This window comes from Phasianus colchicus, chromosome 16 (genome assembly GCF_987193195.1).
Source record: "Phasianus colchicus chromosome 16, bPhaCol1.hap1.1, whole genome shotgun sequence".
NCBI lineage: Eukaryota > Metazoa > Chordata > Aves > Galliformes > Phasianidae > Phasianus > Phasianus colchicus.
In genome coordinates this window covers 6,498,770-6,524,093 of record NC_143451.1, presented here as the reverse complement: position 1 = coordinate 6,524,093, position 25,324 = coordinate 6,498,770, and the positions used below count along the sequence as shown (strand labels likewise).

The 25,324-nt window shown below is 38.2% G+C and overlaps 1 protein-coding gene across 4 annotated transcripts in view; it reads left to right on the top strand.

Moving 5' to 3' along the window:
• USP7 (ubiquitin specific peptidase 7) overlaps positions 1-19,957 on the top strand; it is a 63,342-nt gene extending 43,385 nt beyond the window's left edge. For all 4 annotated transcript variants that reach the window (XM_031606771.2, XM_031606770.2, XM_031606769.2 and 1 more), the window contains exons 11-31: positions 375-457; positions 1,426-1,535; positions 1,956-2,112; positions 3,136-3,280; positions 3,845-3,975; positions 5,059-5,193; positions 5,347-5,448; positions 6,172-6,277; positions 6,666-6,758; positions 7,565-7,632; positions 8,172-8,272; positions 9,624-9,777; positions 11,061-11,128; positions 12,255-12,363; positions 12,462-12,539; positions 12,829-12,929; positions 13,347-13,446; positions 14,205-14,324; positions 15,553-15,624; positions 16,502-16,592; positions 19,339-19,957. In XM_031606771.2, coding sequence (XP_031462631.1) covers positions 375-457; positions 1,426-1,535; positions 1,956-2,112; positions 3,136-3,280; positions 3,845-3,975; positions 5,059-5,193; positions 5,347-5,448; positions 6,172-6,277; positions 6,666-6,758; positions 7,565-7,632; positions 8,172-8,272; positions 9,624-9,777; positions 11,061-11,128; positions 12,255-12,363; positions 12,462-12,539; positions 12,829-12,929; positions 13,347-13,446; positions 14,205-14,324; positions 15,553-15,624; positions 16,502-16,592; positions 19,339-19,445 — 2,231 coding nt within the window. In that variant the 3' untranslated portion in view covers positions 19,446-19,957. The remainder of the gene's footprint in view (positions 1-374; positions 458-1,425; positions 1,536-1,955; positions 2,113-3,135; positions 3,281-3,844; positions 3,976-5,058; positions 5,194-5,346; positions 5,449-6,171; positions 6,278-6,665; positions 6,759-7,564; positions 7,633-8,171; positions 8,273-9,623; positions 9,778-11,060; positions 11,129-12,254; positions 12,364-12,461; positions 12,540-12,828; positions 12,930-13,346; positions 13,447-14,204; positions 14,325-15,552; positions 15,625-16,501; positions 16,593-19,338) is intronic.
• The last annotated feature ends 5,367 nt before the right edge of the window (positions 19,958-25,324 follow it).

Sequence of the window (25,324 nt, the reverse complement as noted above, 5' to 3'; positions counted from 1 at the left end):
TAAGAAGAACAAACTAACCAGAGCATCCTTGTAGTGGTCCCTTATCATTTTACCAAGTACTTGGCATACAAGACATAGGAAAGAATGTGTAAGACTCTAGCAGACAAAATCATCTAGCTTGATATTTAGCAGCTGCAGTGAGAACAGGAGATTTGGCAGACAGTTGTAACTGTGGTTTTAAAATCTGTTGAAATTCCTATTTTTGCCTCTACAATTTTGGTGTGTTTCTTGATGTTCTTAAACAATATAGCAATAAAGACAAATATTCAAATACAAGCTCTGATGTCTTAATGTGTTATTTGCTGGATACTTCAAGCCCCCAGGCTAGAGTGAACTTACATTTTTCTTCTTCTTTCCCAATCCTTTTCATGTAGTTTTTGAGTCCTTCATTGACTATGTTGCAGTGGAGCAGTTGGATGGTGATAACAAGTATGATGCAGGAGAGCATGGCTTGCAGGTATTTTTATTCTTTGATTTTAAAGTTTGTTTCTGTGTTCTTGATAAAATAAAAAAGTTACAGTTACAGCAAAGTTACAGCAAAAAAATTTGCTACTGATACAATGATTTGAAATTGTATCAACTGATCTTGTTCATTTTTCTCTTTAAGCAAGCATTTATGTAGTTCCTCTTAATTGCTTTTAAATTTCTCAGAATGGAGCTTGGACTTGAAAACAGTCCAATCAGCACTAAATGTTGTTTTTATATTTAAAACAGTTCTAGTGACAAGAATGATTTTCATGATGAACTTCTTCTCTTCTGAGAATTCATTTAAGACCATCCCATTTGCCTACTGAAAAAGCAGCATAGCTCTAAAAGTTACATCAAGAGGTCATTTTTCTGTCATCATTAAGAACATCAAATGAGCCTATGCAGTTTTAACCATTTATCCGTGTGCATGTTCCTAAGCTTTTCAGTTGTACTTTGATGCTTCCACTGTAGGAAGGAGAAGTCCTTCCCTCCCACCTAGGTCTTATTTTTGCAGCTTCCATCTAGCAGATCTTGTCAGTAACATTCTGTATATTCTTAGGTGTTCTCAGGAAGCAGTGTTTGGTAGCCAAGTATCTGTTGGCAGAGTACAGTGGACATGAAATTCCTAACTGATCAGAAATTAGTTTTTGCCTTAGTATTTTTTTAAATTTCATTTGTACATGACTTGCTTGTAATGAGATATTCATGTGTGCTTGTGTGAGTGACTTCAATTTAAATGAAGTGATTTCTTGGTTAGTGATGCTGCTGGAGTAACTCATGGAAGATGGGGCAGCACTGAGGTGGTTCAGAACTGGAGCAAAAGCTGACTATTCTTTGCGTGTTGTTGTGTCAAACCTATAAGACAGAAGTCCATAGGAAAGTGTCTGCAGCAGACAAATATTTTAAATTGCTAAAAATCTTGTGCTTTCAACCCTCTGTTTCCTTTAAAATATGTAGGAGGCAGAGAAAGGTGTGAAGTTCCTAACATTGCCACCAGTACTACATCTACAGCTCATGAGATTTATGTATGATCCACAGACTGATCAAAACATCAAGATAAATGATAGGTAAGTTTTCAGTGGAATTTTTCAGACATAGGATTTGGACCTGTTGATATATTTTATATTAAAAAAATATAAAATATAGTAACAGTAATAATTTGAAAAAATTCAATTCTTGAACAAACTCCAAGAGGAAGGAGTGTGTGTGGGTGTATGTTAGAGGTCCCCAAAAGGTGCACTGATTACTGTTTGGGTTCTGAATGACATATGGAATACTGAATCACTTACAGCTATTGTATAAAGATTATTTTTATTCCATGTAAAAGGTGTGTAAAACCTACCAATGTATTCATATCCTGGGTAGAATTGTCACTGTAACTTGTTTACTTTTTGTAACTCTCCTTTGGCTTAGGTATTGGTGTTCTTCTTAATAGCATGCATCTCTTAAATACAAATAAACCTGTCTTAATTCTCTTCAAAAATTAGGTTTGAGTTTCCTGAACAGTTGCCACTAGATGAATTTTTGCAAAAAACAGATCCTAAAGATCCTGCAAATTACATTCTTCACGCAGTTCTAGTACACAGTGGAGATAACCATGGTGGACATTATGTTGTTTACTTAAATCCAAAGGGTGATGGAAAAGTGAGTATTGGAAAACAACTAAACCTATTTGTGTTTTGTAAGATATTTGATGTTTTCACGATGGGCAATTCTTTGCAGTTGATGTTTGCTAACAGAGCATGCTGGTGTGCTCACTTAGTGAAGTCAAATGTATTTGACTTGCCTTGTATTTACAGAAGAAATCAAACCAGTAGCCCTGGTGTCTAGTTTTTAGAGAGCAGCTTACATTTGGAGGGTGATAAAGACCCACTTGCCTTCTTAAGAGAAGCACAAGCACCTTCCTATTGCTGTTGGCTTCCACTAAAAGGCTGAGGGAATCCTTTCAGTTTTGTGTATGTGTGTTGAATTTCCATAGCAAGCAAATTTCATTCTGCATTTCTTTTGACTGACCTCGTGCTGAAGCAAATCTGAATCTTTCTATGACTCAAAAATTCAACATCTTTGCATGTCTGACTGTTGCAGGTTCAGGTGACTTGATCAGATTAGATGTTTATGGGTCAGGTGCCTCTTCCCTTGAGCTCACTGGATTTCTGTGTAAATGTTCACAGGAAAAGGAGTAGTCAGGTTTTACTGTGAATTTATTGCTGTGTGTCTTCTACTCTGAATTGCTTTTGTTTGTTTTATTTAAAATTTTCTCTAAACTACTTTAAAATTATAAAAAAAAAAATCATTATTTGCATGTTGTACCATTGCTCTGTATATTTTGTAAAAATAAGGTCAGTTATCTGAGCTTCATACAGCAATGTTAAATACTCAAGGAAAAGTCTTAAGGTGAATTATTTGTATAATTATCAAACTAAAAACTGTCAGTATTCAGTGGGAAATGTTCACGTGCATCACTTAAGGTTTGGCTCTTATGGTCTCCATAAAGCTGTAGCAGGTAGCACCAGTTAGGCTGAACTAGATTTTTTTTTTACCTCCTGCTTCTTGAAGACAAATTCTATTTACTTCAAAGAGCTGTAGATATGCCAGAAATAGGATTTATTTGTCACCCAAGAGCGTGTTTTTGTGTGTAAAACTACATTTATATAAAATTTTCTCTAGTGGTGTAAATTTGATGATGACGTTGTATCAAGATGTACGAAGGAAGAAGCAATTGAACACAACTATGGAGGCCACGACGACGACTTGTCAGTACGGCACTGCACTAACGCGTACATGTTGGTTTACATCAGGGAATCAAAATTAAGTATGTATATTCTGCATGTGCTAGATGGACGTACTGCCATTTAGGGCTGTGTTTCACTTAGGAATTGTGGACGAGAGGCTCTACGAGTTTTTGATGAACTTCGTAGATTCTGTGGGGATCAGCCATCATTTCCCTTGCTTATGGGAAGCGTGTTCGAATCCTCTGCTGCCTTGTCTTAGCACAGTAAGGCAAGACTGTATCAGCAGAGTGTTTTAGCCTTAATTGTTTTGTAGGGTGGAAAATTAGTGACTTACATCATAAAAACTAGAACTAATCCGTTATAGATATGTAGATCTATTAAAAACAATTGAGTGGTGGTAAATATTTTTTTAAGCCTGAAATGAATATTTAATTCAGAAATCTATGTTACTTATTTCATGGAAGTAGTGTATTTTGGCTCAGGATAGAAAACACTACTTCTGCCAAAACACAATGATATCGAGTCATTTTTTAATTAAAAGATGAAAAAGTCTGGTTTTGACTTCAAGTCAGCAGAAGTAAAGTGTGTTTGAAAACCTCGTTTGATGTAAATTTTGAAATGGTATCATAAAACCTTCTTTGTAGGTGAAGTCTTGCAGCCTGTCACGGACCACGATATTCCCCAACAACTTGTGGAAAGGCTACAAGAAGAGAAGAGAATAGAGGCTCAGAAGAGGAAGGAGAGGCAGGAAGCTCACCTCTACATGCAAGTGCAGGTCAGCTTTGGAAACAGATCAAGTTGCAGCTGCCTTCCCATTCAAATACAGAATATTGAGCATCCAGGCAGCAAGACGAACCTTGATTTTCAGTTTTTGAATAAGTTTGGGAGTAATGTTTTCACTGAGATAAAAATTAGTATGCTTATATGTGCAGTCAGTACTAATGAAACACTGCTGTACTGGGAAATCAAAGCATGTTACAGGCATTTCTGCTTTCTCTAGAAGCCGAAGTTGTTACTTGCTTGCATAGAAAAATAGTAAGTTCAAGTGAAAGGAGAAGGACTAGGTTATTTGAAAAGACTGCCCTGCCACTGCACTTTTATCTCCTTCAGGAATTATTTTCTAAAATTAGAATGTATCTAGCCATAGGCAGCAAGGCTGGACATCTGCCAAACTGAGCTCATCGAGTAGAAGCAGAAGGAGAGAGTGCTTATATTTGCAATTATCTTTTTGGAAAAGCCAGATGGACTAAATTGTTATGAATTGCCTTAAGGAGCCCTGTTTATGGCTCTTTCCAGAGCCCATCTGGTGAAAGAAAATAAAATCCATTTTCCATTTGCCTCCATATTTCTTTGCATTTTCTTGCTGGAGTTCATAAGTGGAGATGCTGGTGAAGTTAAGCTCATTCAATATTATGTTTGCACAAGGGCTATTTTCAGTGGAAGGATTGGCAGAGTTGTACCTTTTGTCTGTCAGTTAACAGCTGCAGCAGGTGCAGGAAGCATCCTCCTTGCATTACACAAAATATGCTGCTTTTTTTCAGGCTTTTTTTTCAGGCTTTTTTTTTTTTTTTTTTTAAGTGCCACTGTTGTGAAGTACATTTCCAAGATTGGGATCTAAGTGCTGATGTTTTATTATTCAGAATTTGTAAGAATTACTTTATATTTATTACTTAGTGATTTGAGTCACCACAATTCATTGTGGTCTATATACATAGAAATTGTCTTTGTGAAAACACAAAGTGAGCAGTGTGATACCATCCAGAGAGCCAATGGCACCGCATGGGAAATGGTCATAACATGGTGCTGTATTGTGGAGCTGAGTTAATATAAACAGTAACCTTTAAATGTAAACTTTCAGATAGTAGCAGAGGATCAGTTCTGTGGCCACCAAGGCAATGACATGTATGATGAAGAAAAAGTGAAATACACCGTTTTCAAAGTATTAAAAAACTCCACGCTGACAGAATTTGTTCAAAACCTCTCTCAAACAATGGTAAGCTTTCTGTAGCTGACTGTATGTGTTTGTTTTAGTATAATGTGTTCAGCTTAGTCATTATCTTCTTCCAGTCCTTTTAAAATGCAAGTTCTGTTTGGCTTCAGTAAGCATCTTAATCTCTTCTGTTTTCTGTCACAACTTTTATTTTAGGGATTTCCCCAGGATCAGATCAGATTATGGCCAATGCAAGCTAGAAGTAATGGAACAAAAAGACCTGCAATGTTAGATAATGAAGCAGATGGCAATAAAACAGTAAGTATTCATTGATAAAGAACATTACTTCTGTATGTCATCTGTGATTCTCAGTTGGATTGCAGAATCTAACTTCAAGTCATCAGTTTTTTAAGGGTTTCAATTTAATCTCCGTCTGGTAAAGTTTTATATTGGAGAGGACTAGAACTAGGTGATCTTTAAGGTCCTTTCCATCCCAAGCTATTCTGTGGATTCTAATATTTGAAATATAGTAGATTGTTTTGGAGGGAAGGAGGACTGTGGTGTGTAATTCTTTCTGTGAAGAGAACACATCATCATAATTTGTGTTAGGTTTTGGATGCAAATATCTTCCTGAGTCTTGTGCTATTTGGGCAGAAACAATGGATTTAATGGAATGTATTGCTTAGAATTTAAAATATTGTGCCTAAATAGTACAAGTAGTCCTGTGTTTTTCCAGAGTTAATTTCCATGAGTTAATAGTGATAACTGTAGGCATCATTTTTTAAATGAAAAAGAGATAGGTGAACTTTAAGGAAAATGTAATGTTTTTACTTCATTAAAATTTTATATTTCTTCTCTGGCATTGTTTCTCTTGATAATCTTCACAAACTTCCTGCCATTAGCCCAGCTAAAAGAAAAAAATCTCTCCCACTCAGAGTATGTCAAAAAGTTTTGTATCTGACAAACATTTCAATAATATGAATTGTCATTTCATATTATATTCTCCTGAGACTTTTTTCTTCTTCCACATCTTCCATTTAGATGATTGAGCTCAGTGACAATGAAAATCCATGGACAATATTTTTGGAAACAGTAGATCCAGAGATGGCTGCTACTGGAGCAACATTACCCAAGTTTGATAAAGATCGTAAGCTTATGTGCTAAATCTTGAGTAAATGCAGAATTCTTTGGATATATCTCAAGAAATGTTGTACACTCCTGTTTTTCAATGATGTCATTGATGTACCCATCAAACAACAGTGCTGGAATTGGTTTTTCCTATACACCTTTTGCCCTCATTTCTCCTTAAGTGGAAGGCATGTTTCAAATATTACTGAAATAACAGAATAATTTATTTTCTATAAATATATGCAGGTTTACAGAAATCACTATTTATTGATGTTTTAAGGATATTAATCAAATGAATGAAGGAGGGACTTTTTTTTACAGCTTAAAGAAAAATATCTAAGTGATTTTTCTCTAGACATGGTCAAATAAGCCTTATTTAAAACTAAATTTTGTGTCTTAATTTCTAGATGATGTAATGTTGTTTCTGAAGATGTATGATCCGAAAACTCGGAGTTTGAATTATTGTGGACATATCTACACACCTATATCCTGTAAAATACGTAAGTTATAGCATGTAGAGACAGATTGTATATCTACTGTATTTCTAATATTAGATGTTTTCTTGAAATCAAAGGTAGGCCACAGAGTGAAACTGTGGTTTCTCCTAATGCCTGTGCAGGTCCTCTGATGTTTGTTTTTCCCAGCATAGTCAGTGAAATTTTCTACAAGGCTGAAATCATTGTCTTAACACAGCATTGGCAGCCAACTAACTTTTTGTTACAGATTTACAGTATTCACTGGATCATTCTGAACATGAACAGCTGTTTTGAACTTGCTGTAGTTTTGTGATGTGGTACTGGTCCATGTTTTTTCCCTTGTATTTTGGATTATTTTGCAGAATGAACTTCTGAAGTTGTGTTTAAAATACTCTTGTAGAACTTTTCACAGTGGTAGCCTGAGAACAGCATCTGAGTCCATTGAAAGAATTCAGCACATGGTCACTGGGTTATAGTACCTTTCCATTTAAAATATTTCATTCTGTTGATTTGTACATACTTTCTGTGTTTTTATTTTGTCCATGTGATTTTTTTAGAAAGAGGTGAAAATGCTTTTCTGGAGAAAGAAATGTTATTTAACCTCTCTGATGTTGGATGGCCTTACACATTTGTTGTTCAGATGAAGTGGAAGGAAACCTTAAAGGCTTTGGGTTGAATCTGAATATGAGAAGCTTTAACCTTGAAGGCTTCATTCCTTAGAAGGGCATTTTAAAACTGTTTAATGAAAACAGAAGAAATTGGTTTTCTCTTTTGCAGATACGTCTTGCAAGCAGTGTAACACATTTCATACTCCTTTTCTTTTCCAATAGGTGACTTGCTTCCAGTTATGTGTGAGAGAGCAGGATTTCCACAAGAAACTAACCTTATCCTCTATGAGGTTTGGATTGACAGATTTGTTTATTATAAAAACTGTAATTGCTGTGCCAGTAGTGTGTTTTCTTTAAGGATGAATTGCTATGTGATAACATTCTGATATGTAATAATGAAGAAAAAATAACTAAGTTTGCGATGTAAAAGAAAATAACCAAGGTTGAGATGTAAAGCTTGATATGGGAGATACTGTGCTGCTAAAATTAGTAATCTTAATTGACATTCTCCCATCTTTCTGGAAACTGCATCAGTAGAAAGTTAATCTCCAAATTTTTATAAGAATTTGGTAATGCCAAATGATAAAATACTTCAGGATTTTAATGGAAGTTATTTTTTAAAGTGAAGTATTGGTAAAACCAGTCAGTTTTACCAGTAACAATGAAGTGTATCTGCATGTTACCTAAGATTACATTTATCTAAAATATGTATGTCTGTACTTCTTTCTGTAGATAGAAGGTACAAGTTACCATATTTGATTAATTTTAATATTGTGACTTTCACTTTTGTCTCTTGTTTATTCTGTGTGATTCTTGTTCTTCCTTGCAGGAAGTTAAACCCAATTTAACAGAAAGGATTCAGGACTATGATGTGTCTCTTGATAAAGCTCTTGATGAACTCATGGATGGTGACATCATAGTTTTTCAGAAGTATGTATTTTAAAGGGCCAATTTATTGCTACAATTAAATAACGTAGTTCACTTTGAAAGCAGAACTTCCTTTAATTTAATGCTTCAACAGGAGCAAGGTATAGCTTTCCAGCAGTGAACATATTCTCAGCAGTTCTCATTTGATCATTCCAGGAAGATAGATAGTTGTTTTTTAATTACCACGTCACATCATTTAAGGAAATTCATCCTAGTTTAGAAAACTAATACTCATAAATATTAAAATACGTCTCACTCTTACTGAAGAGTGGCTCAGCAATACATCTGAGTTCTGCAGCTTTTTACTTGAAGCTGTCATAACTCGGAGAAGAACCTACCAGCAATTCAGGGCATGGGCTCTGTACCATTACTACTATACAAGCTCTTGGCTTGGAGCTCCTTTCACCTTAGAACTAAACTGCTTTCCCTTTTTCCTTTTATATGTGCTCACATTACGCTCCATATTGGTCTGTGGTGATTCTCCCAGTTTGTCTGAGCGTATGCAACTCATAGGTGTACTGGTGCTTCAACTGGAGTTTTCTCCAAGGCAAAAGGAGAGCTCCTGCTCCTTATATCCATTAAAGGGATCTTTTGTAAGCTTGTCAGGGCTATAAATCAGCATTTCTATGCTCTCACTCCTGATGGTCACACCCAACTGTGTTGCTCTGTTTCTCTCCATGGGCTGACAGTGGGTGGAAGCCAGCTAGTCTATCTTCAGCACTCTTATCCCAGATTATGTGAGATGAATGTATTTCTCATGTCATGCCTTGGAACTCGCATTCCCTGTTGACCCAGTTGGTGTTATGCACCTTTGGCTGGCTGCTGACTTCTGGGTAAGTGCACAGCTTGTACCCTGGTGCTATTTCTCTGCTGAGAAGATAGGGGTACCAGTCAGTAGTGACCCAAACCAGCATCTGTGCAGGTGGTTTTGCTCTTGTGGTCCAAGGAGTGCTGGCTTCTGTGCAAAACAATTAACACAGTGGTGTATGGAAAGTTTGGCAGCATTAATGAAGACATGCACTGATGTGCCAGGGTGGAGAGGGAGGGAAGAGCACTGCTGGAATACTGCAGTGAAACAAGTGGAGTCAGCCTATTGCCAGATTAGCAAACGGTCAAGCACAGCGTGCAAGTGCATTTGCTCTTGAACTGCACAGAAGTGTCCAAGGGTGTGCGTCACTACTGACTGTGCTAGTTCCACTGTGTACAAGTGGCTCTTTAAAAAGGTTTCTTAACTTCCTTTCTGTGTTTCTCAACTGTCACTGACATACTGTAGAACCTGTTTTTAAGAGCCCTAGCTATGTGTACGTGTAACAACGTAATATGTAATGGTACCATCGTTTGTCTACTCTTGTAGGGATGACCCAGAAAACGATAACAGTGAGCTGCCAACAGCTAAGGAATACTTCAGAGACCTCTATCATCGTGTGGATGTCATTTTCTGTGATAAAACCATCCCCAATGACCCTGGTTTTGTTGTTACTTTATCCAATAGGATGAATTACTTTCAGGCATGTATCCTATTTGTTTCTCTACGTTTATTTCTTTGTGCTGAAAGTGACGTCTGCATTAGTTCACAAAGGCATCATGAATATTTTTTAGAAGAGAGCAGATAGGTTTTTATATATTACTTGCATTGTGGTAATGGAAAAATTAAAAATGCTTAAAAGTATTAGTTGTATTAATTAATGAGTTGATTGGCAGAACAGTTCTTTACATACCATTCTGCTCTAGGAATTGATGTTCTAATGAAATGATGGGTTTGCTTTCTATACAACGTATAAAACGTGCTCAATTTATTTAGCTGTTAATAGAAAAATATCTTGGGATGCTAATGATACCTGCTTTCCTCGTAGTTTAGCAGCAATATTAATTTTGTAGACCAAACTACTTCTTTCTCCACACAGTGCTGTCTTAAGACTCAGTGGCAATAACAGACCAAATTTGTTGTATTCATAAAGGGTGATCACAAGGCTTTTTAAAAGAGGCAAATTAGACAGTGAAACTGCTTAAAATTTTTTTAAAATAAAGTTGGGCTGGTCTGTCTAGAGCCTGGTTATTGGGTCTGGCTCCCTACAGTTCTCCTGCACCTGTTTTTATCAGAGTTTTATGTACTTTGTACAGGAAAACAGATCACATTTTACTGTCATGAAAGGTGGGATCCTTGAGCGCCTGAATATATAGAGAAAATCAGAGATTACTTCTCTGCTATCCTTCCTCAGTGTCTCCTGGGTGACTCACTTGTTTCATTTTTATATTAAGTTCTTTACAGCTCCTTTTGGCAAGGGAAAACTAGGCAGAAGATTCCCATTCTTTCTGTGAGGCTGCAGCATGAAATACTGATAGGAATAATATGGTGATACCACCCAGAAAACTAATGTCCTTTGAGTAAATTGAAGAACCTTGGGAGTTTTTTGCTTAATTCCTGAGTAATACTATAATTATAAAAGTAAGAGTTAAGCTGCTATTGTAGATTTTTTGGCCTTTTGGTGACTGTGATTTATTGTAGCAAGGGAGAAATTTCTTCTTATTTTCTTGAAAATCTTATTCTGTTCATTGTTCAGAAGTTACATACATGAAGTTTCTTTAGCCTTGGAGAAGTAAACACATGGTTTGTGTCTCAAAGAATTTCTGTAGCTTAATAATCTTGAAGTACTACAGTGAATGATTGGAATTGGACCAGATGACCTGCAGAGATCCTTTCAGCCATTGTGTGTGTTAACTATCTTGTATGATTGTAGTGCAATGACATAATTGAAAAAAATGCAAAACTTACGCACAATTTTATTTGCAGGTTGCAAAGACAGTTGCACAAAGACTTAATACAGATCCAATGCTATTACAGTTTTTCAAGTCTCAAGGGTAAGACAGATTTTCTTCTATGTGTGGTTTTCTGTGTCTAAAATACCCTTTAAAATACTTAGCCCAATAATAAGTAGGCTGCAGTTAATTTGTAGCTTCTTTCAGGTTGTAAACCATTTATTTACCAATAAAATGTTAGTGCAGCAAGTTGCCAAGACAGTTTAGTGACCATTGCAGTGGCTGACACTGGAGACTCCATGAATGGCACATCTTATAAGAGTAAGTAAAATTGAGAGACAGAAGCATTTTAAAGGATCCCTGTTTTAATAAAATTTCTGAAGCCATTAATTGCTTCAGAGCCTTACTGTATGGCTCGAATTATTAAACTAATGGAGATGCTATTTCAGTGAACGTAGATTTCTGGAATGCAGGACACCAGAAGCAGATGCAGATAAAAGCAGGATTTTTGCTACTGTTAAAACGTTATGTGCAGGAGTTACTTGACTCTGACTTTTATTTCTACTGTTTATTTGCTGGGAGTCTGCAGATGAAGAAAGTTAACTCTATCCTAGCCAAACAAAATAGAATTACTGTGATCTCACTCAGCTTCTAAAAGGAATGCTTCTGTTTAAGTGATGCTTTCTGGCAGAGTTGTGTAAAGCTGGATTTGAATCCATAGAAAACAGAAAATTTGTCATTATAGATATATGTACACAGATTGTCTCAATGTCTTGTATTTGTGGAAATGTAGAGGGCTCTTTATTAACCTGCAGGTATCTCCCTTCTTCACCATCAAGCCTGTTCCAGTTTGGACAGCTCTGTGTAGTTTACAGTGCTGTGGTCACTCTGGAATTTTGCTGTGTCCTATGACTCCACAAATTAATCTTTCACAATCAAAAGCATGTGACTTTAGTGCTGCTATAATAGTTTCAGAGGAATGTAGATCTGCTACTGCAGGATAGAAGGTGAGCTTTTTAACATCCAAGAGAGCTAAGGCACACAGTGAGTGGTATTTCTGCTCCCAGGCCTTACCTGTTCTTAAAAAAATCATTAATGCACCAAATATAATGCTGCTTAGGCTGTGCTAGCAAGTATGTGGAACTTGTAGCCAGGAATAAAAGCATTCTTGGTACTTCAATTCACTGTTTGTGGAGAGAGATTTAGGGTTTTCATTTTTCTTTCATAGTTATAGGGACGGCCCTGGTAATCCCCTTAGGCACAATTATGAAGGTACTTTAAGAGATCTTCTGCAGTTCTTCAAGCCTAGGCAACCTAAAAAGCTTTACTATCAACAGGTAAGAGTCTTTTGTTTTTGTTGGTGTGGGTAAAAAAAATAAAATACCATCTGCCCTATACAAAGTATGCCTAAAGTGTTTCTCTTTTCTTCTTTAAGCTCAAAATGAAAATAACTGATTTTGAAAACAGAAGAAGTTTTAAATGCATATGGCTAAATAGCCAATTTAGGGAAGAGGTGAGTGAGGCTGTTGTTACTCCTATTTGTTATTATTTTGTAGTCCAAGTTGATGAGGCTGTGATTGTGGTGCTGTTCACGTGCTGAAAGAACATTGTATAAGGCACAGCTCTTCTCTAATGCAAAAACTTGCCAGTTCTTAATGCATTTAGGTGAAGGTGTTCACTTCAGTAATTTTTATTTTTTAAAGATGGATTTTGATGAAGAGTCCCCTGTATTCTGTCCTTTACTGTGATGGATTACAATTGCAGATCTTTCTGATTGCTTTTCTGTTCCAAATATCCTGCAGGAAATAACAGTATATCCAGATAAGCATGGGTGTGTGCGGGACCTCTTAGAAGAATGTAAAAAAGTTGTAGAGCTCTCTGAAAAAGGTTCAGGGAAATTAAGGTAAGAGTTTGGATTTCTTTTGTGATTGTGTGGATTATATGCAGAAAATTAGCCTTAGAATTTAAAATATTGTGAAAACTTATCAAATAAAGGCTGATACTTTGTTAAAAGGATTCAAGATTTGCTCTAAGAGAGTTTTTACTAAATAAAAGTATGAACCTTATGTAATTATTCACCCTGTATTTCATTAAGTTACATTCTTGAAATGCTGAAGATTCATCAGTCACAGCTATTAACTCACAATTCAATAATGTTTCCAATTCAAGTATTCCATACTGTTCATTTCTCAGGAGCGAGAAGTGAGGTTATGTTCTTTAAAATAACTATAAATGATTGAAAACTCTTGGACTAGTAAAATTGAAAATAGATTCCTCCACCTTTTTTTTTCTTAAAGCTTTTTTAAAATTTGTTTTTAAGGCTGCTAGAAATTGTAAGTTACAAAATAATTGGTGTCCATCAGGAAGATGAGCTGTTAGAGTGTTTGTCACCCGCAACAAGTCGAACGTTTCGAATAGAGGTAAGTGCTGCTTTAAAACTTGCCTTTGAATGAAGGAAGACTTTTAAGTGGTTACTATCTTTTCTTGGGTGCTGATTTTTCAAATGCCATGGTACTCTCAGCAAGCTAGAATACACGTTGATATGTGTATATTTATAAAGACGATCTTTCCAAAGTTTTTCCTTTGTTTCATCTGCCACCCTGTCACAGTTCTGTTCTTCAAATTTTGACATATGTTTATATAACATTATGTGAACAGTTGGCAGTGGCCTATCTATAGGACGTCTCAGCAGTAATTCCAAGGGATGTCTGGGGGCTCATGATTTAATTTGTAAGCTGAGAACCCACTTTCGTATGCAGAATTGTATTCTGGAAGGCTGTTTCCTTTTCTTTTTAAATCAGAGTTTCTTTAGCCAAATCTTCTTTCTTACTGTGTAATTTCTCTGTATGTTTCATCTTACAAGTATGTTAACTTGCCTCTAAAATAAAAAAGAAGCAAAATTGTAATGATAAGATGACAGAAGGGCTGTGATATTTTCATAAATAGAGCTGATGGAAGAGTGCATGTCAAAAAAGCCACTGGGGCAAACCAAGAGAGTGTTGTACTGCATATGGGAAGCTGCAGTGCTGCTGTGACACGGGAATGCCTTAGTGGGGGTGGGGAAGCATAGTCAAGGAGAGTGTGCTTATTTTAATTGTTTTAAATTGACTTGTTTTGCATCACTAACAACACAGTTAGATTTAGCTAATTGCAGTCATAATTTTGTGTCTGGATCTAGGAAATTCCTCTGGACCAGGTAGATATAGATAAAGAAAATGAGATGCTAATCACAGTGGCACATTTCCACAAAGAGGTTTTTGGGACATTTGGAATTCCATTCTTGCTGAGGATACACCAGGTACGTCTGCCTCCCTTTTCTCCCTCCTTATGGGATAATATCTTTCATGATTTCTGAAAGAATAGTAAAATTAATTGATTAATGTAAAAATGTGTAGGAAAAATCCTGTATAAAGGTTCTGTGTTTATGCATTTTTGTGGTTAAATCATTTGTGTCTTAGTTCTTTGCGTATTAAAACTGTTCAGTTTTTCAGTGATGTTTTGTAGATCTTCCACATCAGACAGACTTGAATTACAGAATGTAATATTTGATTTTTTTTTTGTTTCATTTTAAAAGCAAAGCAACAAAACAAAGCCCAACACCAGCAACAGCTTAAAATCCTATTACTAATACTGTGTTAGGAATTCCAAAGTACACTTGTTGACAAAAATGCCTAAGCCATGGTTGCTTGGCTTCTTGAGATACGCTATTATGGGAAATGATTGTCTTGGTTTTTTTTTTTTTGAATGCTTCCTGTATTGATAGAAGAGGGAAAGCTAATTTTGAAAGCTCAATTTAAGTTTTCATGTGATACTGCTCCAACAGCATGTCATACTCCTCCTTTCAATAGGAAAGTGTATTCCTGAGGGCAGTTAGCACTTGTGCTTCTAAACTGCTTCTTTGGTCTTCGTGTGTTAGTCTATATGAAATGGTTTTGGAGTGAGAAATAATGCCCACATCTCTGAATCGTGTGGCATTTTATTGTATTCCTGTGTTTTTGAGCAATGCACAGGAAAATCTGAAAATTTAGAGTAAAATATTGTCTTAATTTATGGTGGAAACTGTGCACTATATTTCCCTACGGCAGCTATTGTGTTATTGATCTTTAAGTAAATGCCATCTAGCAGTGTATTTTCAGCAGCTCATATAAACAGCATGCAGAAGAATGCGACAAAATTTACTGCTCAAGAGGGGAGCATTGCAGTTGCAAAGGTTATAAGAAAATAGGGCTTTTCTGAACCCGTGGATTTTTAAACTGTTCTGAACTTTAACCTGACTTACATATGCCATGCAATGGTTTGTATAGTGATGAATCAGTAAGAGCTGCAGGTGCTGAATTTATAGCAAGTTGTACGTTGTTGATTGTTTATTGTAGTGGATGATGTTGACACTCCAGTGATTTTGGTAAAATCTGAGAGATTGAGGTAGGCAAAGTTTTCTGATGTAGCTCAAATTAGAAAATACTAACAGCACCCCTTTTTGTTTCCTTTTTGTGTGTGTGTGTTAAAAATCTTGTTGTGATCATCAGGGCGAACACTTCAGAGAGGTTATGAAGCGGATTCAGACAATGCTGGACATACAGGAAAAAGAATTTGAAAAGGTAATGACAACTTGGCAGTGAGTTTTAGTGCTAACTGCAGAGTCTATAATATTGTTTTAAGAAGTTGGAAAGCGTAGTGCAGATTAAGTGTAGATGTTGATCAGTAAAACAGTTATTAGCCTTAATGTTCATTCTGAGAATAATTAAGTAGAATGTGTGGGAATGGTACTGCACTGTATTGAAGAGATACTCAACAAAGCAGCAGAATAACCTAGAAGAGTTTAGATGGTACCAAAGCTCAACAGGTCACAACTTCAGTTTCCTGCTTAAACCAGAGCTAACTTAGTTAACTCAGGTCACTAAGGATTTTAACTAGCTGTGATTTTAAAACTCCCAAGAAAAGGAATTCTGCCACATTCTGGGCAGCATATTTTAGAGCTTTACTGCTGTCATTTTGAGGATTTTTTTTCTTACATGAGATCAGAATTCATCGTTTTGCAGCATGTGATAATTACCCCATGTCCTTTTGCTGTGCTTTGTGGGGGTAAGTGCTTTGGTCTTCACTGTATCACTCGTCCATTAACTGACAACTAGCTGCCCGTTAGCCTTTTTTTAGGCTAAATAAACACATTTTCTTTAGCTGCTTCTATGCCTTGCGCTCCAGCCGGCTGTGTGTCTTACTGGGCCTTTTGCTGAACTTTCTGCAGTTAGTTGCCAGTTTGTTTTCACTGGGGAACCTGGCCGCAGTATTCCACATACATTCTCATGATTATCTGACTGTTCATTTTATCCCACTATCCTAGTAGTTGATGAAGGTCTTAAATAGGATTGATCTCAGTGGAATGCCATTTGTAACCAGCTGTGTGTTAGGCTGTGAAATTAGTCTTGGAGGCTTTATTTTAACACAGTATTTTAACAGTTTTCTTCCTTTTCGTAGTTTAAATTTGCAATTGTAATGATGGGCCGACACCAGTATCTCAATGAAGATGAGTATGAAGTGAACTTGAAAGATTTTGAGCCCCAACCAGGTGAGTTCTTAAACAACCTGACTGTTGTTTTGATTTGTGAAATTGCTCTGCCAGTCATTACAGTGCAGTTACCATGAACTCAGAATGCAGGAACAGAGTAGTTATTTTTACTTCATGTATATTATATAGTAACTAAGCAGGTATTTGTGTATACTTGTACATACACTTAACTCTTAGTCTTGAGAATGCATATTCTATAGACACATAAGCTGCTGCATATTCTGCTTGTTTGCATGTTAAAAGTTTGCATTTGCGTGGCCAAATGGGTCTGTTTCCACAAAACATACTTCACAGGAAAGAGTTATGATGTCACTTGCACCATATCTGTATTGCCCATCTGCTCCTATATTTCATTCTCACATAATTAGTGAAGTAAGTGCTCTTAGAATTCTTAAAAAAATACTAAAGTGCATCCTCATAAGCTCCTTATTTTAAGTGCACTACGAAGAGATACTTCTCTAAGGCATTTCTTCTTCTTTCTTGATTTCTTTACTGAGTCTGAAGAATCCAACAAAAAATATTACATACGTGAATAGGATGCTTTTTGGATTCTTCAGTCATGATTCACCAAGCTACAAATACAGCTCTGTTCTGAATTTGTCTGTGGAGGTGGTTTGCCACCTTATTTACTTGACAGATATTTAAAGCTCTATTACCTAAGGAATTTACACACAGGAGGTACCAAGATAATTGTTCAAGAGTTTCACTGCAGTCATCTTTTGGGAGCTTTAGTTGGAAATGGCACTTTTGGGCTTGCAGGCAGGGTTCTGTTGAAGGCCTTTAATTCATGAAGGCTTTTTCCCCCTAGCTTAGCTGACTGTTTCTTTTTGTGCATCTGGTAGAAATGAGGTTGAGGACAATTTGCTCTCCAAAATTCTGTTTTTCTAACAATGATGAGCTCTGTTTTTTGCTGGCAGGTTGTACTAGGGCCAAATTTGCTCTGATTTTTCTCAGGTTGTGTTCTGGGTATATTAACAGTTGTAAAGGAATCCTGTAATTGTCCATTTATTTCAAAATGAACAGAGACTTAGACCATTAATGAGCAGTTTGTAAGAACCCAGCAAAAAGCCATCTCATTATGGTATGTTATGCAGCCAGGCTTATGGCTGTGAATATGAGGGGACTTGCCAAAACTTGGAGTATCTGCATCTGAACAAGCCATCAGTGAGTAGAGGGAAGGAATTGTGGCTTGTGTCGCTTGGGGCCCTGTTTTTCTGCACAAATTATGGGGAGTCTCTAGATGACTAACTTGGAAGTAGACAACTTGTCAGTGGACAGATAACCCTCTCTGGTCTGTTTAGGGCAGGCAGAGTCACAGTTTCATTCTGTGAGTCATCAGAGTGAGGGGAACCAGAAGGCAATAGTCCAAACCTAACTGTTAGACTTCCTGAGTAAAATTAGAGCTGTTAGTGCCAAGATCATGTGAAAGACCAGGTAACCAAGTCAGTACTACCAGAACATGGCAGAAAAGGGGAAAGGGAGAACGTGAAGTGGTTGAAGCAGTCGTGGGGAATTTGAGACTGAGGGGTTTTAATTTGAGAGTTCATAGAAAGCTGCCCTTTTTATATAATGCACTTCAGTAGAATCTTGCCAAGATTGTCCTGCTGTGTGATAATATGACACTCTAATGCGTTCTTATATGAACAGTATTTCAGTGTGCAGAGCTTTCACTAAAGCTTTGGCTTTCTCTAACTTTATCAGTGTAGTTGATGTCAGTTGATACTGTCACACTCAGTGATGCCTCTAATGACAACTGCAGCGGTGCTGACAGCGTAGGACTTGATTCCTTTCTTTAAAAGACATTAAGATGGTCTCTGTCAGATTGGCAGTTCATTTGTATTTGCCATTAACCATTACATCAACTGAAAAGAAAGAGTATTTTGATTGAGGAGAATATATCCAAGAATGCAGATACAGGAACCATAAAGGTCATGTGTTTTATGCCTTAGAGATAGCAGCTGATGTCTTGAAATGTAAGAGTTTGCTTTTCTTGCTGGGGGGCTATTTAGTTTCTGCTGTTACCATTTCACTTCAGAGAATGTTTGATGCTCTGCTTTGCAGTCACGTTGAAAGGGAAATTTGCCCATTTGCAAGACTGTGGATTGTGTATTTTTTTCTATGAAAATTAGCAGTAGGTAAATTAATGCTGAGTTGCACTAGTGAAAAGTTGTTGTGTATATTTTCTTCATAGTCCAAATGTAACTATTTTTTAATCAGAAGATTAAGTAAAGGTCAGTTACATGTTTTCTGAATTAGCGACTGATTTGCATTTTGCATCTATTTGAAGAATATTCCTACTTAAGCCAGGTGATAAGGATAGCTTAATACAGCAGCAATCACTTAAGCACCAGCATTTGCTATATTAAATGATGTTTGGATGATGGCTTTCTGTTTCAAACAGCCCCAGCAATTCTATGAAAGTTGGTACTGTGATTGGCGTGTCTCTGGCCATAAGTTACAACAACAAGCTTTTACTTCAGCACTTGTTTCACTGCTGTTAACTGCTGTGACTGAAGAAGAGGAAAACCAGCTATCTGGCACAGAAAGAATTGTAGAACATAATAATGGAACGAAAGCAGTGGTCAGGAGAGCAGCCTTATTGTCCGTAGGCTGAAGACTGTTTTTCAGCCCTCATCTGTGCTGTACAATTGCTGGCAAACTGAACAGGGCACATATGAGTAGTTTGTGTAAATGAAACTTTAAAACTTAGTCTTACAACTTCATTTTTTTTTTCTTTCTCTTCTAGGCAACATGTCTCATCCAAGGCCGTGGCTAGGGCTTGACCATTTCAATAAAGCCCCAAAGAGAAGTCGCTACACTTACCTTGAAAAAGCTATTAAAATCCATAACTGACTTAATAAACCAGATTGTCGAGGCAAGGGACAAAATAAGTGTGTGTGTGCACCTTTTTAACAACTGTAGAACTTTGGTACACGTGCACTATATCTGAAGTCTTCAGCAAGAGGATTTGCTGCTGATGTTAATTTTATTTTGTTGAGGCTGTTCAGTTTGGCTTCTCTGTATCTATTGACTGCCCTTTTTGAGCAAAATGAAGGTGTTTTTATAAAGCTTGGATGCCAATGAGAGTTATTTTATGGTAAACGTAATGCAAGGCAATTGTCAGCATAATGAGGGAAGAGTTTAGTAGAACAATTGACATTGGCAAAATATTTGTCTGTAGTACGTTTATAGATGGCATAAGCTGGCTGGCTGCCTTTCCTGGTGTGGTGTTCACCATCACTGCAGCTAGTAAGTCTTATGTTTAGACTCACATCAGATTTATTTCCTTCAGTTATACTTTAAATGACATTTTTGTGCATTTGTAAATGCAAAAAACTCACATCATCAATAAATAGCAATCTCTACTTCATTGTGTACATTGTTGGCACTTATTTGGGATTTTTGTCTCCTCCAGCTGCATAGAATCTTTTTTAATAAACTAGTTTTCATTTAATTTAGTCACTACTTTGCATCCTGTTTTGCCAAGTGGATGCCCTGACTCCTATAATGAGATATTTGGGTCTTTTTATGAAAATTTCAGCCATTGTTGAATACAGTTGCAATTTATTATGCCATCTTCTGGCAAATAGAATGACACTCAAAGTTGGCAGAAGCAAGTGAAAGGATTATAAATATCATTCATTTAGTTAACGTGGGAAGAGACGGGGAAAACACAAGAAATAGCCTTTTAGCACAGAGGGGCATGCTCACTAGTGTTTAGTAAGCTGTTGACTTTGTATAAAAAAAGGAGGAAAAAAAATGAAAAAAAGAAAAAATGAAATTGTATATTTAATGAATGAACATGTACAATTTAACACTTGGAGGATGATTTTGTTGGGTGAGTCTGCAAGTGAATTTCACTGATGTTGATATTCATTGTGTGTAGTTTTCTTTCAGTCCCCAGACTGCTTCCTTTTATTTTGGAGCTAATGCCAGCCGCGTGTCTAGTTTTGAGTGCAGTAAAGATAGAATCAGCAATTCACACTTAACTTTACATTCTTTTCCAGTATTTTATTTTGTTTCTGTAGCTGCAGTGTACAACAACTCTTCCTGTATATTGCCTTTTTTTGCTGGAAAATGTTGTATGTTGAATAAAATTTTCTATAAAATTTTTCTCCGGTGAGTGATGACGTGGACGTTGAAGAAGATTTCTCTCTGGAAATAGAGTTCTGGGAAATGTCGTCTTTGGTGCGCTTTCCAAAAGGTGTGTTTTCTCTCTTTGGTGTTGACGATTGTATAACCCTCATATTGATTGTTTTGGAGTTTGGGGGGAAATCTGTGGGTTTTTCTGTTAGATTTTTTTTAGATTCCTAAGTTAGTTACATATGAGCTTAATGAATGAAAGGGTTTTCCAGGAAGGAGCCATGTACAAATAAGATAAATGGAAGAAAATATTTTACTAGTTCATTTGTAAAGCTTGTAGTAGAGTCTTTGTGGTAGCCTTGACTCTGCCTGTACAAACTTCTGTCATCCAGATTCTCAAGCCTAATCGTACAAATGGTGTAAAGTTAAAATCTGCAGTCTCTAAAGGTAAGGTCTCTTAATAGAATGATAGGTTTCTGCTGTAGTGCATTCCCCGTGTTCGTAACCAGAGCCAAGTTTTACAGGATTTCTTTGCTCAAACCTCTCATTAAACTTGTAGTTGGGGCTATATACATGTGATGGCCCTCATCTATGGCATTTATGGGTGCTGCTGGTTACTGAAAATACCACCAAGTATTTTTAAGTTAGATTTCAAGATATGTTTCTGGTACATATGTATTTTTTCTGTTGTAAAATGCACCAATCTCTATGTTAGGTATGTTTGTTTTTGTTCTTAATTCGTATCTTGTGGTGATTCTGACATTTCTTATTCCCAGTCAAGGCAATCAAGTTTACATTATTTTGTCATCTGTGTACGTAGGTTACAGGTAGAGGGAAGTGAAGTGCTTCAATGGCACATGCCTTAAGTGGATCAAGTTTTCCTTTGCCATGAATTTGCGTTTAAGTGGTGAGAAATATAACACAGTCCAAGACAACTGCTGTCTCTGCAGGCTTACAGAACATGTCAGAATTTGTATTCCAAATTTTTCTGTAGAACTAGATACTGTGATTAGCAGTAGAATGCCCTAAGCAGACAGCGATAAAATTGAGCTTGTATCAGAATGTCACTACATTCTAGCATTAATGTCTGGGATGCTGCAGCTTCTAGGAAATATCTTAAGAAATTGCAATTTCAGAAGAAAATACCACTAGGAAAGTAAATTTTTGGATGCCTTTTAGTTTTTAAATGACAGGTTTAAACAAGTTTCAGTATTTGTGCTATTCCCATGTCAATTTTGAGATGATACATTAAGACATTCCCTGTGTACTGTTTTCAATAACTGAAGGTTTTCAAATGTTTCCTTTTTTTTCTTGGAGAACAAGTACCTTACTATTCAAATATGGAAACACACAACTGTGAAGAGAAGAAGAATGGAGGTTTTCTCAGGTGCAGTATCTCGTTCAGCTGGAGTACAGTCTTCAAAAGTGCTGTGCATTTCTTACTCAGATTTCAGATTCTGGAATTATCAGGATAAGAGGATAAAATTATCAATGGTAATGTTAAGTGTTAAGCAATAAGAATGTAATTTCATGTTACACAGGATCAGAGGAGCACAGTGTTAACGGCCCATGTGAATTACTCCAAATAGCAGTGGTTCCTGTAGGTTTATGTAGTGCCTTTTATACTTAAGGAGTCCAAAGCATTCTGTGAAATCAAAGCAAATCACACCAGTGAAATAGTTTGACTAGAGAGTGACAGTCAACAAACTCACCCTATGTACCAGAAGGCTGAGCACCACCAGGATGAATGTGTGCCCACACTGGGATCCAGCCTGCCACGCCAAGGGCCGGCCCCAGGCCTGACACTTGGACCTCCCTCTGCCCCACGGCCTTCGTGCCAGCTGCCATCAGCACGTAGGTCTGAGCTGCGCTGTGGTTTTGCTATTTAATATCCTTTGTGAGAAATCATATATATTTTTTTTTTTCTGTAGGATCTGTATATATTGTAAATAAAATAGACTAGGGTGAACCCTGGATTTGTGTCTTGTTCGTTCATTTTGGAAAAGCTTTTTGAAACGAAAGCAAATGGCTTGTTCAGAAGTCAGGATGGTTTTGAGTAAATGAGGATGAATTTTGCAAAAATTTAGCTAAATTGTGTCAAGAGTAACATTCATGGTAAATGCTAAGTAGTTGTGTGAGTTTGAGGGTTTTTTCACTCTTCCTGTTTTTTTCTTAGAGAAACCAAGCAAGCGTTTATGATTCCATGATTTGAATATTGAGGTGGGCAGTGTTGTTGTTCAGTGAGCAGCCTGGTGTTGTTTGTTTCCTGCCTTTAAATGAACCTGACCTTTAGGATTAGTAAAAGGGAGGAATGTATATGTGTGAAATGCCTAACTCAGGCTTCAAATCTGTGCTGTGCTTGGTTTCTGTCCCAGGTGATTCTTAAGCGAGCAGGAGATGACATGTGCCAGCCAGCAGGCTGTAGCTGGAAAGCCTGCCTGCCTTGTTGCGTACTTGCATGAACTCTGTGTCCAAGTACTGGTGCAAAAATGCTCTGCTTGTACTGAATGTCTTCTGCATATCTCAAATGGTATACGTTATTTCTTTCTGCTGTGTGTTCAGGGTTATTTGTTTCTCAGTGCTACCCAGGGCAGTTTCACTCTAGTATTGGCCACTATATAAAGGTGAAGCTTAACTTCTCGCATCCAGATCTTAAAACGGCAGGACAAAAAAAGAATATTTAAAAAATGTCTGAAATGGTGCAAGAATGGTGCTGCTTGTTTGGCTGCTGGTGGATTATATCATTGTGGTGTTATTTCTCATTTGATCAAAGTGATTAAGTGGGCCGGGTCACCTGAGGACAGTGATGCTGAGCAGCTGCTCTGTGCTGCATTCCCCTGCTGCTGGGTCGGTCCTCACACAGGCCTGGGGAGGTCAGCACAGGAGCTTCTGTGTATTGCAGAACCTCACCAGGGAAGTTCCACAACCGAAGTCCTCCCAGCTTCCACGTGGTTCGATAGTTTGGTGGTTGCTCTGGGTTGGTTGGTTGGTTATTTTTTCAGTTTGTGGTGCCTGCCAGGATGAAACGTCAGCCTGCGGCTCTGGCACAAACCTGGCTCTGCACGATAGCTCAGCACAGAAAATAGTTGGATCTGAAAACTGCAGTTCTCAAAGCAAAATCAAGAGTGCACGCACAAACCAGTTTAACTAAGGCCACCCTAAATGTGCTACTATCTAAATAGGTGCTATTTGTAATACAGTCAAGCTGCAGGCAATTAACCATGACTGCCCAGTGAGGAATACCATTCCTGGCACTGATTTCTCCCGTGTTCTTCAAACCTAAGCTTTCCATGTCCCAACGTAGCTCTGCAGAGCCGCCATGTCACCGGCACCAGTTGCACAGTGGCACAGATTGAGCTGCGGGAGGCAGCAGAGCCGGTGGTGGTAGCACCTGTAGGCAGACAAACTTGCTTTTAAGTCCTCAGATTGGCAGATAAAACTGCAGGGCTGTCAGTGAGCTGCGCTCTGCTCACAGGTCTCCGTGTAAATTCAATGCGGAGCAGGAGGCAGCGCTCCGCTGTGGGGCGGGGAGGAGCGCAGGCACGGCTGTGGAAGGGTCACAGCACCGCTGAGCGACCTGAGAAGAAACGACCGGCAGCAGTCATTTCTTTTCAGTGACCGCATTTCTGAGCTTTAGGCGTTAAGGCTGTCAGCAAAAACAGGCAGCAAGTGTGGATTTGGGGATTATTTTTGGTGATGGCCGTGGGTTTTTTTGTTCGTTTCCGTAGTTAGATCCTCGCTGGAGTCTGATCCCAGCCGCAGGGCTGCGCCGTTCCTCACAGCTTCCCGCCCGCTCCGCCCTCGGAGGGCTGCTGGCGCCGGGCGCGCTGTGCCGCCAGGGGGCGCTGTGTGCGGGGCGGGGCGGGGGGCCGAACCGTCAGCGGCGCTGAGCCGGGCGGGGCGGGCTGCCCTTCAGCTTAGTGATGGGGACAGGACCTCGGATGGGGAAATTTGGCTGTTTTAGTGCTGAAAGTTGGAGTTTGTGATGATTGCAAAAGCGACAAGTCAGAGGCTTGGCTTGTGAGCAGCTCAGCTCGGCCTCTTTCCGCAGGTGTGCAGCGCGTGCTGCAGGGTCCCCCTGCCCACCATGTGCTTATGGTGGCTTAAATTGCCCAGAGAACTAAAATCGATCCGATAACATCAGGCGGCTCTTCGGCTCGTTCCACTGGTCTGCTGTTGTGGGCAGGTGCCCCAGCATGCAGGGCGTCACGGACACAGTGCAGACAGCAGTGTTTTGTCAGAATCGTTAACAAGAACAGGTTTATTTTCTTATCTCATATGTAACACAGTAATGAGGGTTTCATAACTTACGTTTCATCAATAAATAGTCAGCTTGCCCCGTCCCGCCCACAGCCCTGCAGGGGTAGGTCACGTTCAAGGAAGAGCGGAGAGAAGCAAAACCCCGGCTGGGTTCAGCGCGGAGAAGGCAGCGCCTCTCGAGCAGCCGTGTGCCCGGCGCTGGGCTGCAGTGCAGGGGCTGTGTCCCCCTGTGCAGGGGTTTGGGAGCTGTAGAAGTGCCGAAGTGCTCACGAGCTGGTCGCTTTGTAACTCAGGTGTTCTGTCCAAATTGAGCGTTAACTGAGTGACGGTGTACATCGGGGCTTTTTAAAGTCGGTCCAGCCGTGCGACGGCAAACTCCAGGTGGGATT